We start from the raw sequence: 16,152 nt of genomic DNA on the forward strand, positions 1-16,152 counted from the left end.
ACATGTCATCCCCGACAAAGCAAGAAGAGAGGAAGTGCCAGATCAAGGCCAACTATGTCCATCGGACCGGACAACAACTGTAACTAACAACTGTAGCCCACTGTCATGAGTATTAATGAGGCCTTACAATATCTGGTTGTCATATACTCTATGATTTCATATTGCTTGAATTGTATGGTTATAGTCAAAGGATCATATAAACATCAAGCAGTTTCTGCAAATTTTTGTTTTACTTGAAACATTTACATTACAGCAAATATAAATATGATTAAAAAAGATTGGCTTCAATTTCTTACACACAAATATATGACAGGAAATCAAGTGAAATCTTCCTTCCCTATATAGAACTGGATCTTTGGCAGTAAGCTGGTGATCTGACTTTTGTCAACTTGTTCTCTTTCATTCTAGCACAGGAGTGAAAAATCTTCTACCAAAAATCTGTAGTGGGAAGAATTTGTCCAGTGTGAACACTATGTTTGTAGTATCATTAGATACACATATTATTTCAAAACATTACAATGACACAGAAGACCAGAATTAAATTAATACTGTTACATATAAAACATTATCAGATAATCTTTAAAAAAGACATTGCATGTTGTGTACAGTTATAAATGTACAGTAAATTTAAAAGGACATCTAAAGTAATACTGTTCAGACAGAAATGGACTGCTTTGTGTTATGTGATCTCTACCATGGTATGAAAAATAGTAGAAATGGTCAATTATAAATATCCTCTGATGTTACCCCTTCCATGCCTAATGATTTAAATATGTTTAGCTTTTTTTTCTCCTTTCTCCCTTCCTTTTAGGAAAGTGGGGAATTTAGCTGACCTTTGTTCTAGCACAGCAGTTTGATGATTTCTATATGTCAATCTCCCAATGACAACTGTATTTGGATGATTGTGTGGGTAGTCAGGTAAGGAAATGGATCACATGACAGGATCATATGACCAACTAACTTCTGTTCTCAGCTGAGTAACAACTGGTTTATGATCACTAAATTTAGAAATGGTTATGGTGTACACCACAACAGGTAAGATTTGGACAACACTAAATAAATACATTTTTAAGATTTTAGTTTCTGTTGGGTCAACCATTCTGCTACACCTAGCACCTGTCCTCTCAGCTTTGTACATGTGTTAAGACATAAGTGTAAATATCCAAAAAATAAAGTAAGAATAAAACATGTAAGTTTATTCAATGAATTGTTCTGCGTGTTAATCAAAGGCAGTGATACAAGAACAAAGATATAGCAAATCACTTCAAGGTTACTGACCAGCATAATGTATTTTTCTCTTTCTGTCAAGAGCCACAGCAAAAATTACTAACTAGCCCTCTTACATACTGGTTCTAATGATATCAGTACGATGATATCTAGGCCTGCATGTTGTGCAATATACCACATTAGAACACATTATTTGTGCAACATGGTAAAGTCGTCCAATGGCTTCATGTATATTGATCAAATGCTATCTATTTTGCCTATTTGACCTATCCCTTTAAACAAACTCATACTTTATATTATATATACAAAATAATTGAACTTTTTACAATTTACAGCTATTCAACAGATTATCATCAATGGCAATATTTTGCAGTTTTATTCCAACAACATTTACAATGGCTCAGTTCAGCATTGTGTCTTATTTTCAGTTTCTGACATTCCAGTTTTCATCGTAGTCTTCTAAAAGCATTCTGTGCGCACCTCATGAGCTTGTAGTTTCTCCAACAAATTAAGTAATGTCCTTTATCAACTTCAATCTCAATGTCATGTCTGGTTTATGAGACTGAGGTAGAACACTAAAGTCTTTAAACCACCTGAGAAGGAGACTGAAAATTACATACTTTCAAGGAGATTATAGAACATCCATCTCTAAAGTGTTCCCATCTTCTTCAGAGATTGCAACTCCCAACCATCCAGAATCTGAAATTGATCTAGAGTCAGTTCCACAGGGCAACATCACAACGTCCTAGATATTTTCTCCAAGATGTTCATGTAGCTATGTAGAAATCAAGATAAGTGCAACGGGATATTACCAAGCTTGCAAAGGACACTGCAAAGGGTAAAGAAAAAAATATTTTTTGAAACCGGTTTTAATTATGATAAATTACCCTAATTTAACAAAATTGTTTTATGGTATCTAGCAAATGAGGTTTATGACTCTGTAACTTGGCCATGGAATATGTACATTTACTCTTAACAATGCATAGCACTGAGACATATACATAGGTATGCATGCATGGGAAAGCATGGAAGAAAGATATGTGCAAGCATCAGGAAAGAACTTCCTAAAGAGGAAACACACTAAAAAGCTTTATTGCAGAAGTCTTGTGTGCAATATAAAGATCAAACATGGTGGCGAAATTGCCATCTTGCAAATGTTCTCTGCAAACATTGCTAAGATAAGTGACACCAGAATTCTATGAAAAAACTTTAAGGCTGGAGTCACACACAAGGTAGAAAAATACGGACCATATTTTACGTCCGTAATATGCATAAATGGTCCCTATTTTTCTCATGTAAGCATCCGTATGTAATCCGTATGGCATCCTTATACTGTTTTTTTCTCGCAGGCTTGCAAAACGGACATATAATGGAGTCCAATGACAGGTTTTCAAATCCAAATGAAAGAATAGATCTAAACACATAGAATACATATATATATATATATATATATATATATACATGTCATTGAGACACATATATATTTCTATTTCACAGAGTTCTTCATAGCAGAATAATTCAATTGCCGGCTTCTGTCAAATTATTCCCCAACCCGACATGAAATGACTCATGGTTTACATACAGTAAACCATTTAATTTCATGTATTTTTATATGTTCCTGACTAATAATTAGATGAGGGTTTGTGTGCAAAATTCGGGAGGTGTAGGTGTTAATTTAAGGGGTTAATTCGTTGTAAAAAAAAATGCGTGGGCTCCCGCGTTAATTTATCAACCAGAGAGGTAAAGCAGGTGAGTGAGGGCAGATTTTAATAGCCATGAGAGGGACCATTGTTTTTGGCCCCCCCCTGGCTACAAAAATCTGCCCCCAGACACCCCAGAACTGGCACATCTATAGGATGTGTCAATTCTGGCACTTATCCTCTCTATTCCCATTGCCCTTTAGCAGTGGCGAATGGGTTAATATAACAAAGGGTTAATGTCACCATTCGATCCTAAGGTGACATTAAGCCGATTAATAATGGAGAGGTGTCAATAAGACACAGATCCATTATTAACCCTATCGTGAGAAAGGGTTAAAAACCACACACAGACATTAATTAAAAAGTCTTTTAATCAAATAAATACACCAAGTTTTTGACAAATTTTTATTACTCTGGTAATCCCCAAAAAAACCATGACCTCCAAAAAAACAACCATAAAAAATCACCAATATCCTTACCTCTCCGCCGTTCAGTCATGTCCCACACTGCAATCCATCAGAAGGGGTTAAGTAGCTTACAATGAGGACCGGTGCTAATGCGAGCAGCCTCACTGTAATCTACTCCAAAATGAATTGATTCAGCTCTGCACAGCCTCCCTGGCTGCTTGGAGATGAACTAATTACCATGGGAAAGTTTCTGACTTTTTTCCCACGGTCATTAGTTCATTCACAGATCAGCCGGGGACTCCCCGCAGCCTCAGTGACATCAGCGGGAGTCCCCGGCTGATCTGTGAATGAACTAATGACCGTGGGAAAAAAGTCAGAAACTTTCCCACGGTAATTATTACATCTCCAGGCAATGTATTCAATGAACAAAGATTGTTACATTACTGAGATAGGAGATTTTATAAGATTCTATGTAGAAGGGAGGGAACTGCCTCTATCTCCTCCTTTCTCTTTATACCCCCGACATGTCAAACATGATGAGATGAGGAGACAGTGCTCCTCTGGGAAATATGCTGTCTCAGGGTTGTAACATTCTGTCTTCACTGAATACAGATTTTACCCACAAATTGAGAATATTCAGAACAAAAGATCAGTCCTCGAGGAGAAATAAGATTTCTCTGATAACTAGTGTTGAGCATTCCGATACTGCAAATATCGGGTATCGGCCAATATTCACTGTATCGGAGTTCCGATACCGAGTACCGATATTTTTACAATATCGAATACCGGAATCGTAAGTTCCCATAATGCAATGAGCCAGTTGTGTTAGCCATGTTAACTAATGGCATGGCTGTGATTGGCTGCAGAAATAATGTCATCATGATGCGCGGTCTGTGCGGGCCTGCCGGAGGTCTGTGCGGGCCTGCTGGGGGTCTGTGCGGGCCTGCCGGGGGTCTGTGCGGGCCTGCTGGGGGTCTGTGCGGGCTGCCGGGGGTATGTACGGGCCTGCCGGGGGTCTGTGCGGGCCTGCCGGGGGTCTGTGCGGGCTGCTGGGGGTCTGTGCGGGCCTGCCGGGGGTCTGTACGGGCCTGCCGGGGGTTTGTACAGGCTGCCGGGGGTCTGTGCGGGCCTGCCGGGGGTCTGTGTGGGCCTGCCGGGGGTCTGTGCGGGCTACCAGGGGTCTGTACGTGCCTGCCGGGGGTCTGTACGTGCCTGCCGGGGGTCTGTGCAGGCTTGCCAGGGGTCTGTGCTGGCTGCCGGGGGTCTGTGCGGGCCTGCCGGGGGTCTGTACGGGCCTGCCAGGGGTCTGTGCGGGCCTGCCGGGGGTTGCATGTGTGTGCAGGCATCGTCCGATGGGACTACAAGTCCCATCGGGCTATGCCTGCTACATTGACAGTGATTGACACATTAGCCAATGATGGGACAGTAGTAGTCCCATCATCCGGCTAATGTGTTGAAAGTAAAAAAAACAAAAACCATACATACTACATACATACTACATATATACTACATTCATACAAATACATACATACTACATAATACATACATACTACATATATACTACATTCATACAACATACATACATATATACATACATACTACATATACACTACATTCATACAACATACATAAATACTACATATATACTACATTCATACAACATACATACATACATACTACATACTTACTACATATATACTACATACATACAACATGCTACATACATACAACATACATACAACATACATATTACATACATACTACATACATACTACATACAATACATACATATAGACATACAGTACATATAACACAGTGTACATACTCACCATCACTTGTCACTTTGATCCCCAAAGCCAGTGTCATCTCACTGTAAAAATATTAAAATAACAAACAACCAATATAATCCCTGATCCACAGATATCCACGAGTGTCCCACGACGATCTCCTGCAGTGCATTACTGAGAGGTTACTATAGTTCACTGGTCTCACTTTATGGCAAAAGCTGAGTGGAACTTTCTCACACAGCAATGCCAAAAGTGAGACTAGGGACTATTTTTTACAGTGGCGGAGGAATACAGTGCGGAAGGATACCTACCTCCCGTCACTGTATTCCTGGTGCCCCTAGAGAGCGGTCGCATCAGCTGATGCTGCTGTTCTCCACGGGAGATCGTCGTGGGACACTCGTGGATTTCTGCGGATCAGGGAGTATATTGCTTGTTTGTTATTTTAATATTTTTTACAGACACTGGCTACGGGGATCAAAGTGACAAGTGATGGTGAGTATGTACTCTATGTTGTATGTACTGTATGTCTATATGTATGTATTGTATGACTGTATGAATGTATTGTATTAGAAACAAACCACTATGTATGGACCATCAAAAATAGAAAGACAATGGGACTGGAATATATATTAAAACAAAATATTTTTATTCTTTAATTAATTCAATACAGGCAATCATAGATAGTGTAAAAGCAAGTGCCAAGGGCAAACCTAAAAAAATTATTAATTACTCTATACAAATGTATGATCATTCATACGGACTGTCTGATAAAAGGTATCATAACATGATATAGTATATCTCCATACCACACAAAGATGTCAATAAAGAATTTAATATATATAAAATGTAAACAATATATAAACTAGCGAATATATCAAATTACCACATACCACAGCAGAATAATTCTGTCCACAATTGGGTTATAAACTAGTATATAAATCCATTTTAATCATATGTCATAGTAGTGAATAGACCTATAACACAGTGTGTGACCATGGAATGATGCTCAAACTATGTGAGCCAATATACATGTAACATACCCGTAATATGGAGACAGCCACAAGGTATTGCCCGGCAATACTACTATGACATATGATTAAAATGGATTTATATACTAGTTTATAACCCAATTGTGGACAGAATTATTCTGCTGTGGTATGTGGTAATTTGATATATTCGCTAGTTTATATATTGTTTACATTTTATATATATTAAATTCTTTATTGACATCTTTGTGTGGTATGGAGATATACTATATCATGTTATGATACCTTTTATCAGACAGTCCGTATGAATGATCATACATTTGTATAGAGTAATTAATAATTTTTTTAGGTTTGCCCTTGGCACTTGCTTTTACACTATCTATGATTGCCTGTATTGAATTAATTAAAGAATAAAAATATTTTGTTTTAATATATATTCCAGTCCCATTGTCTTTCTATTTTTGATGGTCCATACATAGTGGTTTGTTTCTATTACAGTATTGAATGGTTTCCATTCAAATTTATGACATACAAGGAATAATTTAATATGTACACTATTTTGATTTCATTATTGTTATTATAGGTAGATTGATACAATATTTTATTATTTTCCTATTGTGGTGTCTATTTTGTTATTAATCAATGAATGTATTGTATGTAGTTTGTATGTAGTATGTATGTTGTACGTCTGTAGCATGTTTTATGTATGTTGTATGTCTGTTGTATGTACTATGTATGTATGTATGTTGTATGAATGTAGTATATATGTAGTATGTATGTATGTTGTATGAATGTAGTATATATGTAGTATGTATGTATGTTGTATGAATGTAGTATATATGTAGTATGTACTATGTATGTATGTTGTATGAATGTAGTATATATGTAGAATGTATGTACTATGTATGTATGTTGTATGAATGTAGTATATATGAAGTATGTATGTAGTATGTATGTATGTTGTATGAATGTAGTATATATGTAGTATGTACTATGTATGTATGTATGTTGTATGAATGTAGTATATATGTAGAATGTATGTACTATGTATGTATGTATGTATGTTGTATGAATGTAGTATATATGTAGTATGTATGTATGTTGTATGAATGTAGTATATATTAAGTATGTATGTAGTATGTAGTATGTATGTTGTATATATGTAGTATGTATGTAGTATGTATGTTGTATGAATGTAGTATATATGTAGTATGTATGTATTATGTAGTATGTATGTATGTTGTATGAATGTAGTATATATGTAGTATGTATGTAGTAGGTATGCATGTTGTATGAATGTAGTATATGTGAAGTATGTATGTAGTATGTATGTATGTTGTATGAATGTAGTATATATGTAGTATGCATGTAGTATGTATGTATGTTGTATGAATGTAGTATATATGTAGTATGTATGTATGTTGTATGAATGTAGTATATATGTAGTATGTACTATGTATGTATGTATGTTGTATGAATGCAGTATATATGTAGTATGTATTTACTATGTATGTATGTTGTATGAATGTAGTATATATGTAGTATGTATGTAGTATGTATGTACGTTGTATGTATGTAGTATATATGTAGTATGTATGTATGTATGTTGTAGGAATGTACTATATATGAAGTATGTATGTAGTATGTAGTATGTATGTATGTTGTATATATGTAGTATGTATGTTGTATGTATGTATTATGTAGTATGTATGTATGTTGTATAAATGTAGTAGATATGTAGTATGTATGTAGTATGTATGTATGTTGTATGAATGTAGTATATGTGAAGTATGCATGTAGTATGTAGTATGTATGTATGTTGAATGAATGTAGTATATATGTAGTATGCATGTAGTATGTATGTATGTTGTATGAATGTAGTATGTATGTAGTATGTATGTATGTTGTATGTATGTTGCATGAATGTAGTAAATATGTAGTATGTATGTATGTTGTATGAATGTAGTATATATAAAGTATGTATTTAGTATGTAGTATGTATGTATGATGTATATATGTAGTATGTATGTAGTATGTATGTATGTTGTATGAATGTAGTATATATGTAGTATGTATGTATGTTTTATGACTGTAGTATATATGAAGTATGTACAGTTGTGGCCAAAAGTATTGACACCCCTGAAATTCTGTCAGATAATACTCAGTTTCTTCCTGAAAATGATTGCAAACACAAATTCTTTGGTATTATTATCTTCATTTATTTTGTCTTAAATGAAAAAACACAAAAAGAATTGTCCTAAAGCCAAATTAGATATAATTCCACACCAAACAAAAAAAAGAGGGTGGACAAAAGTATTGATACTGTTCGAAAAATCATGTGATGCTTCTCTAATTTGTGTAATTAACAGCACCTTTAACTTACCTGTGGCACCTAACAGGTGTTGGCAATAACTAAATCACACTTGCAGCCAGTTGACATGGATTAAAGTTGACTCAACCTCTGTCCTGTGTCCTTGTGTGTACCACATTGAGCATGGAGAAAAGAAAGTAGACCAAAGAACTGTCTGAGGACTTGAGAAACCAAATTGTGAGGAAGCATGAGCAATCTCAAGGCTACAAGTCCATCTCCAAAGACCTGAATGTTCCTGTGTCTACCATGTGCAGTGTCATCAAGACGATTAAAGCCCATGGCACTGTGGCTAACCTCCCTAGATGTGGACGGAAAAGAAAAATTGACAAGAGATTTCAACGCAAGATTGTGCGGATGTTGGATAAAGAACCTCGACTAACATCCAAACAAGTTCAAGCTGCCCTGCAGTCCGAGGGTACAACAGTGTCAACCCGTACTATCCATCGGCGTCTGAATGAAAAGGGACTGTATGGTAGGAGACCCAGGAAGACCCCACTTCTTACCCCGAGACATAAAAAAGCCAGGCTGGAGTTTGCCAAAACTTACCTTAAAAAGCCTAAAACGTTTTGGAAGAATGTTCTCTGGTCAGATGAGACAAAAGTAGAGCTTTTTGGGCAAAGGTATCAACATAGAGTTTACAGGAGATAAAAAGAGGCATTCAAAGAAAAGAACACGGTCCCTACAGTCAAACATGGCGGAGGTTCCCTGATGTTTTGGGGTTGCTTTGCTGCCTCTGGCACTGGACTGCTTGACCGTGTGCATGGCATTATGAAGTCAGAAAACTACCAACAAATTTTGCAGCATAATGTAGGGCTCAGTGTGAGAAAGCTGGGTCTCCCTCAGAGGTCATGGGTCTTCCAGCAGGACAATGACCCAAACACACTTCAAAAAGCACTAGAAAATGGTTTGAGAGAAAGCACTGGAGACTTCTAAGGTGGCCAGCAATGAGTCCAGACCTGAATCCCATAGAACACCTGTGGAGAGATCTAAAAATGGCAGTTTGGAGAAGGCACCCTTCAAATATCAGGGACTTGGAGCAGTTTGCCAAAGAAGAGTAGTCTAAAATTCCAGCAGAGCATTGTAAGAAACTCATTGATGGTTACCGGAAGCGGTTGGTCACAGTTATTTTGGCTAAAGGTTGTGCAACCAAGTATTAGGCTGAGGGTGCCAATACTTTTGTCTGGCCCATTTTTGGAGTTTTGTGTGAAATGATCAATGTTTTGCTTTCTGCTTCATTCTCTTTTGTGTTTTTTCATTTAAGACAAATTAAATGAAGATAATAATACCAAAGAATTTGTGTTTGCAATCATTTTCAGAAAGAAACGGAGTATTATCTGACAGAATTGCAGGGGTGTCAATACTTTTGGCCACAACTGTATGTAGTATGTAGTATGTATGTTGCATGAATGTAGCATATATGTAGTATGTATGTATGTTGTATGAATGTAGTATATATGTAGTATGTATGTTGTATATATGAAGTATGTATGTAGTATGTAGTATGTATGTATATTGCATGAATGTAGTATATCTGTAGTATGTACTATGTATGTATGTGTTATGAATGCAGGATATAGGTAGTATTTATGTACTATGTATGTATGTATGTTGTATGAATGTAGTATATATGTAGTATGTACTGTATGTATGTTGTATGAATGTAGTATATATGTAGTATGTATGTATGTTGTATGAATGTAGTATATATATGTAGTATGCATGTAGTATGTATGTATGTTGTATGAATGTAGTATATATGTAGTATGTATGTAGTATGTATGTATGTTGTATGAATGTAGTAAATATGTAGTATGTATGTATGTTGTATGAATGTAGTATATATGAAGTATGTATTAAGTATATATTATGTATGTATGTTGTATATATGTATTATGTATGTATGTGGTATGAATGTAGTATATATGTAGTATGTATGTAGTATGTATGTATGTTGTATGAATGTAGTAAATTTGTAGTATGTATGTTGTATGAATATAGTATATATGAAGTATGTATTTAGTATGTAGTATGTATGTATGTTGTATATATGTAGTAGGTATGTAGTATGTATGTTGTATGAATGTAGTATATATGTAGTATGTATGTTGCATAAATGTAGTATATATGTAGTATGTATGTAGTATGTATGTATGTTGTATGAATGTAGTATATATGTAGTATGTATGTAGTATGTATGTATGTTGTATGAATGTAGCATATGTGTAGTATGTATGTAGTTTGTATGTTGTATGAATGTAGTATATATGAAGTATGTAGTATGCAGTATGTATGTATGTTGTATGAATGTAGTATATATGTAGTATGTACTATGTATGTATGTTGTATAAATGTAGTATATGTAGTATGTATGTACTATGTATGTATGTATGTTGTATAAATGTAGTATATATGTAGTATGTATGTAGTATGTATGTATGTATGTTGTATGAATGTAGTATATATGTAGTATGAATGTATGTTGTATGAATGTAGTATGTATGAAGTATGTATGTAGTATGTAGCATGTATGTATGTATTTATGCAGTATGTATGTTGTATGAATGTAGTATATATGTAGTATGTATGCATTATGTATGTATGTTGTATGAATGTAGTATATATGTAGTATGTATGTAGTATGTATGTATGTAGTATATATGAAGTATGTATGTAGTATGTAGCATGTATGTATGTATGTAGTATTTATGCATTATGTATGTTGTATGAATGTAGTATATATGTAGTATGTATGTATTATGTATGTATGTTGTATGAATGTAGTATATATGTAGTATGTATGTAGTATGTATGTTGTATGAATGTAGTATATATGTAGTATATATGTAGTATGTATGTATGTTGTATGAATGTAGTATATGTGAAGTATGTATGTAGTATGTATGTATGTTGTATGAATGTAGTATATATGTAGTATGTATGTAGTATGTATGTATGTTGCATGAATGTAGTATATATGTAGTATGTATGTATGTTGTATGAATGTATTATATATGTAGTATGTATGTATGTTGTATGAATGTAGTATATATGTAGTATGTATGTATGTTGTATGAATGTAGTATATGTGTAGTATGTATGTTGTATGAATGTAGTATATATGAAGCATGTATGTAGTATGTAGTATGTATGTATGTTGTATGAATGTAGTATATATGTAGTATGTACTATGTATGTATGTATGTTGTATGAATGTAGTATATATGTATTATGTATGTAGTATGTATGTTGTATGAATGTAGTATACACTCACTGGCCACTTTATTAGGTACACCATGCTAGTAACGGGTTGGACCCCCTTTTGCCTTCAGAACTGCCTCAATTCTTCGTGGCAGAGATTCAACAAGGTGCTGGAAGCATTCCTCAGAGATTTTGGACCATATTGACATGATGGCATCACACAGTTGGCGCAGATTTGTCGGCTGCACATCCCTGATGCGAATCTCCCGTTCCACCACATCCCAAAGATGCTCTATTGGATTGAGATCTGGTGACTGAGGAGGCCATTTGAGTACAGTGAACTCATTGTCATGTTCAAGAAACCAATCTGAGATGATTCGAGCTTTATGACATGGCGCATTATCCTGCTGAAAGTAGCCATCAGATGTTGGGTACATTGTGGTCATAAAGGGATGGACATGGTCAGCAACAATACTCAGGTAGGCTGTGGCGTTGCAACGATGCTCAATTGGTACCAAGGGGCCCAAAGAGTGCCAAGAAAAAATTCCCCACACCATGACACCACCACCTCCAGCCTGAACCGTTGATACAAGGCAGGATGGATCCATGCTTTCATGTTGTTTACGCCAAATTCTGACCCTACCATCCGAATGTCGCAGCAGAAATCGAGACTCATCAGACCAGGCAACGTTTTTCCAATCTTCTACTGTCCAATTTCGATGAGCTTGTGCAAATTGTAGCCTCAGTTTCCTGTTCTTAGCTGAGAGGAGTGGTACCCAGTGTGGTCTTCTGCTGCTGTAGCCCATCTGCCTCAAAGTTCGACGCACTGTGCGTTCAGAGATGCTCTTCTGCCTACCTTGGTTGTAACGGGTGGCAATTTGAGTCACTGTTGCCTTTCTATCAGCTCGAACCAGTCTGCCCATTCTCCTCTGACCTCTGGCATCAACAAGGCATTTCCGGCCACAGAACTGCCGCTCACTGGATTTTTTTTCTTTTTCGGACCATTCTCTGTAAACCCTAGAGATGGTTGTGCGTGAAAATCCCAGTAGATCAGCAGTTTCTGAAATACTCAGACCAGCCCTTCTGGCACCAACAATCATGCCACGTTCAAAGGCACTCAAATCACCTTTCTTCCCCATACTGATGCTCGGTTTGAACTGCAGGAGATTGTCTTGACCATGTCTACATGCCTAAATGCACTGAGTTGCCGCCATGTGATTGGCTGATTAGAAATTAAGTCTTAACACACAGTTGGACAGGTGTACCTAATAAAGTGGCCAGTGAGTGTATATGTAGTATGTATGTTGTATGAATGTAGTATATATGAAGTATGTATGTAGTATGTATGTATGTTGTATATATGTAGTATTTATGTAGTATGTATGTTGTATGAATGTAGTATATATGTAGTATGTATGTATTATGTAGTATGTATGTATGTTGTATGAATGTAGGATATATGTAGTATGTATGTATGTTGTATGAATGTAGTATATGTGAAGTATGTATGTAGTATGCATGTATGTTGTATGAATGTAGTATATATGTAGTATGCATGTAGTATGTATGTATGTTGTATGAATGTAGTATATATGTAGTATGTATGTAGTATGCATGTATGTTGTATGAATGTAGTAAATATGTAGTATGTATGTTGTATGTATGTATGTTGTATGAATGTAGTATATATGAGGTATGTATGTAGTATGTATGTATGTTGTATATATGTAGTATGCATGTAGTATGTATGTATGTTGTATGAATGCAGTATATATGTAGTATGTATGTAGTATGTATGTTGTATGAATGTAGTATATATGAAGTATGTATGTAGTATGTATGTATGTTGCATGAATGTAGTATGTATGTATGTATGTTGTATGAATGTATTATATATGTAGTATGTATGTATGTTGTATGAATGTAGTATGTATGTAGTATGTATGTTGTATGAATGTAGTATATATGTAGTATGTATTATGTAGTATGTATGTATGTTGTATGAATGTAGGATATATGTAGTAAGTATGTATGTATGTTGTATGAATGTAGTATATGTGAAGTATGTATGTAGTATGCATGTATGTTGTATGAATGTAGTATATATGTAGTATGCATGTAGTATGTATGTATGTTGTATGAATGTAGTATATACAGTATGTAGTATGTATGTAGTATGCATGTATGTTGTATGAATGTAGTAAATATGTAGTATGTATGTTGTATGTATGTTGTATGAATGTAGTATATATGAGGTATGTATGTAGTATGTATGTATGTTGTATATATGTAGTATGCATGTAGTATGTATGTATGTTGTATGAATGCAGTATATATGTAGTATGTATGTAGTATGTATGTTGTATGAATGTAGTATATATGAAGTATGTATGTAGTATGTATGTATGTTGCATGAATGTGGTATGTATGTATGTATGTATGTTGTATGAATGTATTATATATGTAGTATGTATGTATGTTGTATGAATGTAGTATGTATGTAGTATGTATGTTTGTTTTTTTGTACTTTCAACACATTAGCCAGATGATGGGACTACTACTGTCCCATCATTGGCTAATGTGTCAATCACTGTCATTGTAGCAGGCATAGCCCGATGGGACGCCTGCACACACACACAACCTCCGGCAGGCCCGCACAGGCCCCCGGCAGCCCGCACAGACCCCCAGCAGGCCCGCATATACCCCCAGCAGGCCCGCACAGACCCCCGGCAGGCACGCACAGACCCCCGGCAGGCCCGCACAGACCCCCGAGAGGCCCGTACAGACCCCGCCCGCACACACACATGCACAGTGTCCGCCCACGCACCACCCACACTCTTCCCCCCTCCCAAACTGGATGTGCAAGTAAAGAAAGGGTTTATTTTCATTCTGATATTTATGCCCCATTGACTTGCATGGGTTTCCGGTATCGGAATCAGCGATACCCGATACTTTTTGGGTATCGGTCCGATCCAATCGATCCGATATTTCACGATATCGGATGGTATCGTTCAACACTACTGATAACTTATATTTTCATGTGAACTACTGTGATTTACAGTATAAAAATTAAAATGACGGCTGCTCTTTAAAGTTTCTTTCAGATGAGCGTAATATACATACGTGTGCTGACCAAGTAAATATCAGACAGAACACTGACTAATATAATTCAGAATGTCTGTTCAGTTGACACGTTTTTCACCAAGCTGAGTATCCATGGTAAAAAAAAATTGCAGCATGTACTATTCTTTTCTTTATTTCATGTGAGATTCGACTATACATGTCTATTTGTGCACACAAAAAAAAAACTGGATCCCATACTTATCATCCATATTGCATCTGATTTTAAGAATACATTGTCAGGAACTCTGTCAGCAGGTTTTTGCTATGCAGTCTGACAGGAACATGATATAGGGACAGACAGCCTGATTCCATTTAATTATCACCTAGTTCACTAAGTACAGTAGTTATGATAGAATCACTTTTCTCTGCTGCAGACTTGGCAGAGCTGTATAATCCACCCCTCACCATTGGTTAGCAGCTTTCTGTGAATATTTAGCAACAGAAAGTTGCTAATCAGTGCATGGTTGGACGACGAGGCCAGTTGTTATGTAGTGATAATCTCCTGTTGATAAAACACTGATTTTATTGAAACAGCCAGTAAGTGACACATCACTGTAATTGGGCTCTTTTCCACTACATCAAGCTGCTCTCAGATTACATAGATAACCAGCTGACATATTCCCTTTAACTGAAGAAACTGTATTTGATTACATTTTAAAGGGAAGGTGCCGTGATTTTAATTTTTGTATTAATAATTATTGATCATACAATCAATTATTTTTAAAACAAAATCAAATTAACTACTTTAATGGGGTTTTTTTATTGACGTTTATATTTTCCACTGAAGGCTACCATTTTCACTGGTGGGGGTGTAAGTGTCTGGGCACGACACTTGCATACCTCATTTACGGCAGCCAAGGCATAGGAGCCAATGGTCAGACTCTGACTGTATCTCTTGCATTGAGGCCACGCCTCTTGCCTCTCAGCTGTGACCTGGGCACCCCCTCCTGTGCTGTCCAGGTCATAGCTGTGGGAGGAGATCACGGCCATTTTGTTGTATTTCCCCTGTAATTGCAGACACTGCTCAGTGCGTGCGATGACAGGAGCTGCCGGTAAGACCGCTGCTCAGTGCGCTATGGGGTCATGTTGTTATATGTCAGCGTGACCCTGCAGCTGTGATTGTCACCAGCGGTAATGCTACCGCCGATACTGTTGGTGACAGCGCTGTGGAATCATGCTGGCAGATGTCAGCATTGACCTGCAGCTGTGACTGTCACCCACGGTAATGCTACCCCCGGTACTGTCAGTTACAGCGCTGCGGGATCATGCGGGCAGATGTCAACATGATTCCGCAGCTGAATGTCACCCACAGCCTGTGGTAAAAAAGCAGGAGTGGGCCAATGAGGCTACTGC

At 36.5% G+C, this 16,152-nt stretch overlaps 1 protein-coding gene across 1 annotated transcript in view; it reads right to left on the minus strand.

Moving 5' to 3' along the window:
- Positions 1-211: 211 nt before the first annotated feature.
- HNF1B (HNF1 homeobox B) overlaps positions 212-16,152 on the minus strand; it is a 292,983-nt gene continuing 277,042 nt past the window's right edge. Inside the window, exon 9 of the mRNA XM_073575611.1 lies at positions 212-2,056. Coding sequence (XP_073431712.1) covers positions 2,036-2,056 — 21 coding nt within the window. The 3' untranslated portion in view covers positions 212-2,035. The remainder of the gene's footprint in view (positions 2,057-16,152) is intronic.

The sequence above is a fragment of the Dendrobates tinctorius genome, unplaced genomic scaffold (assembly GCF_039654945.1).
Source record: "Dendrobates tinctorius isolate UK_male_01 unplaced genomic scaffold, ASM3965494v1 ptg000045l, whole genome shotgun sequence".
Lineage (NCBI taxonomy): Eukaryota > Metazoa > Chordata > Amphibia > Anura > Dendrobatidae > Dendrobates > Dendrobates tinctorius.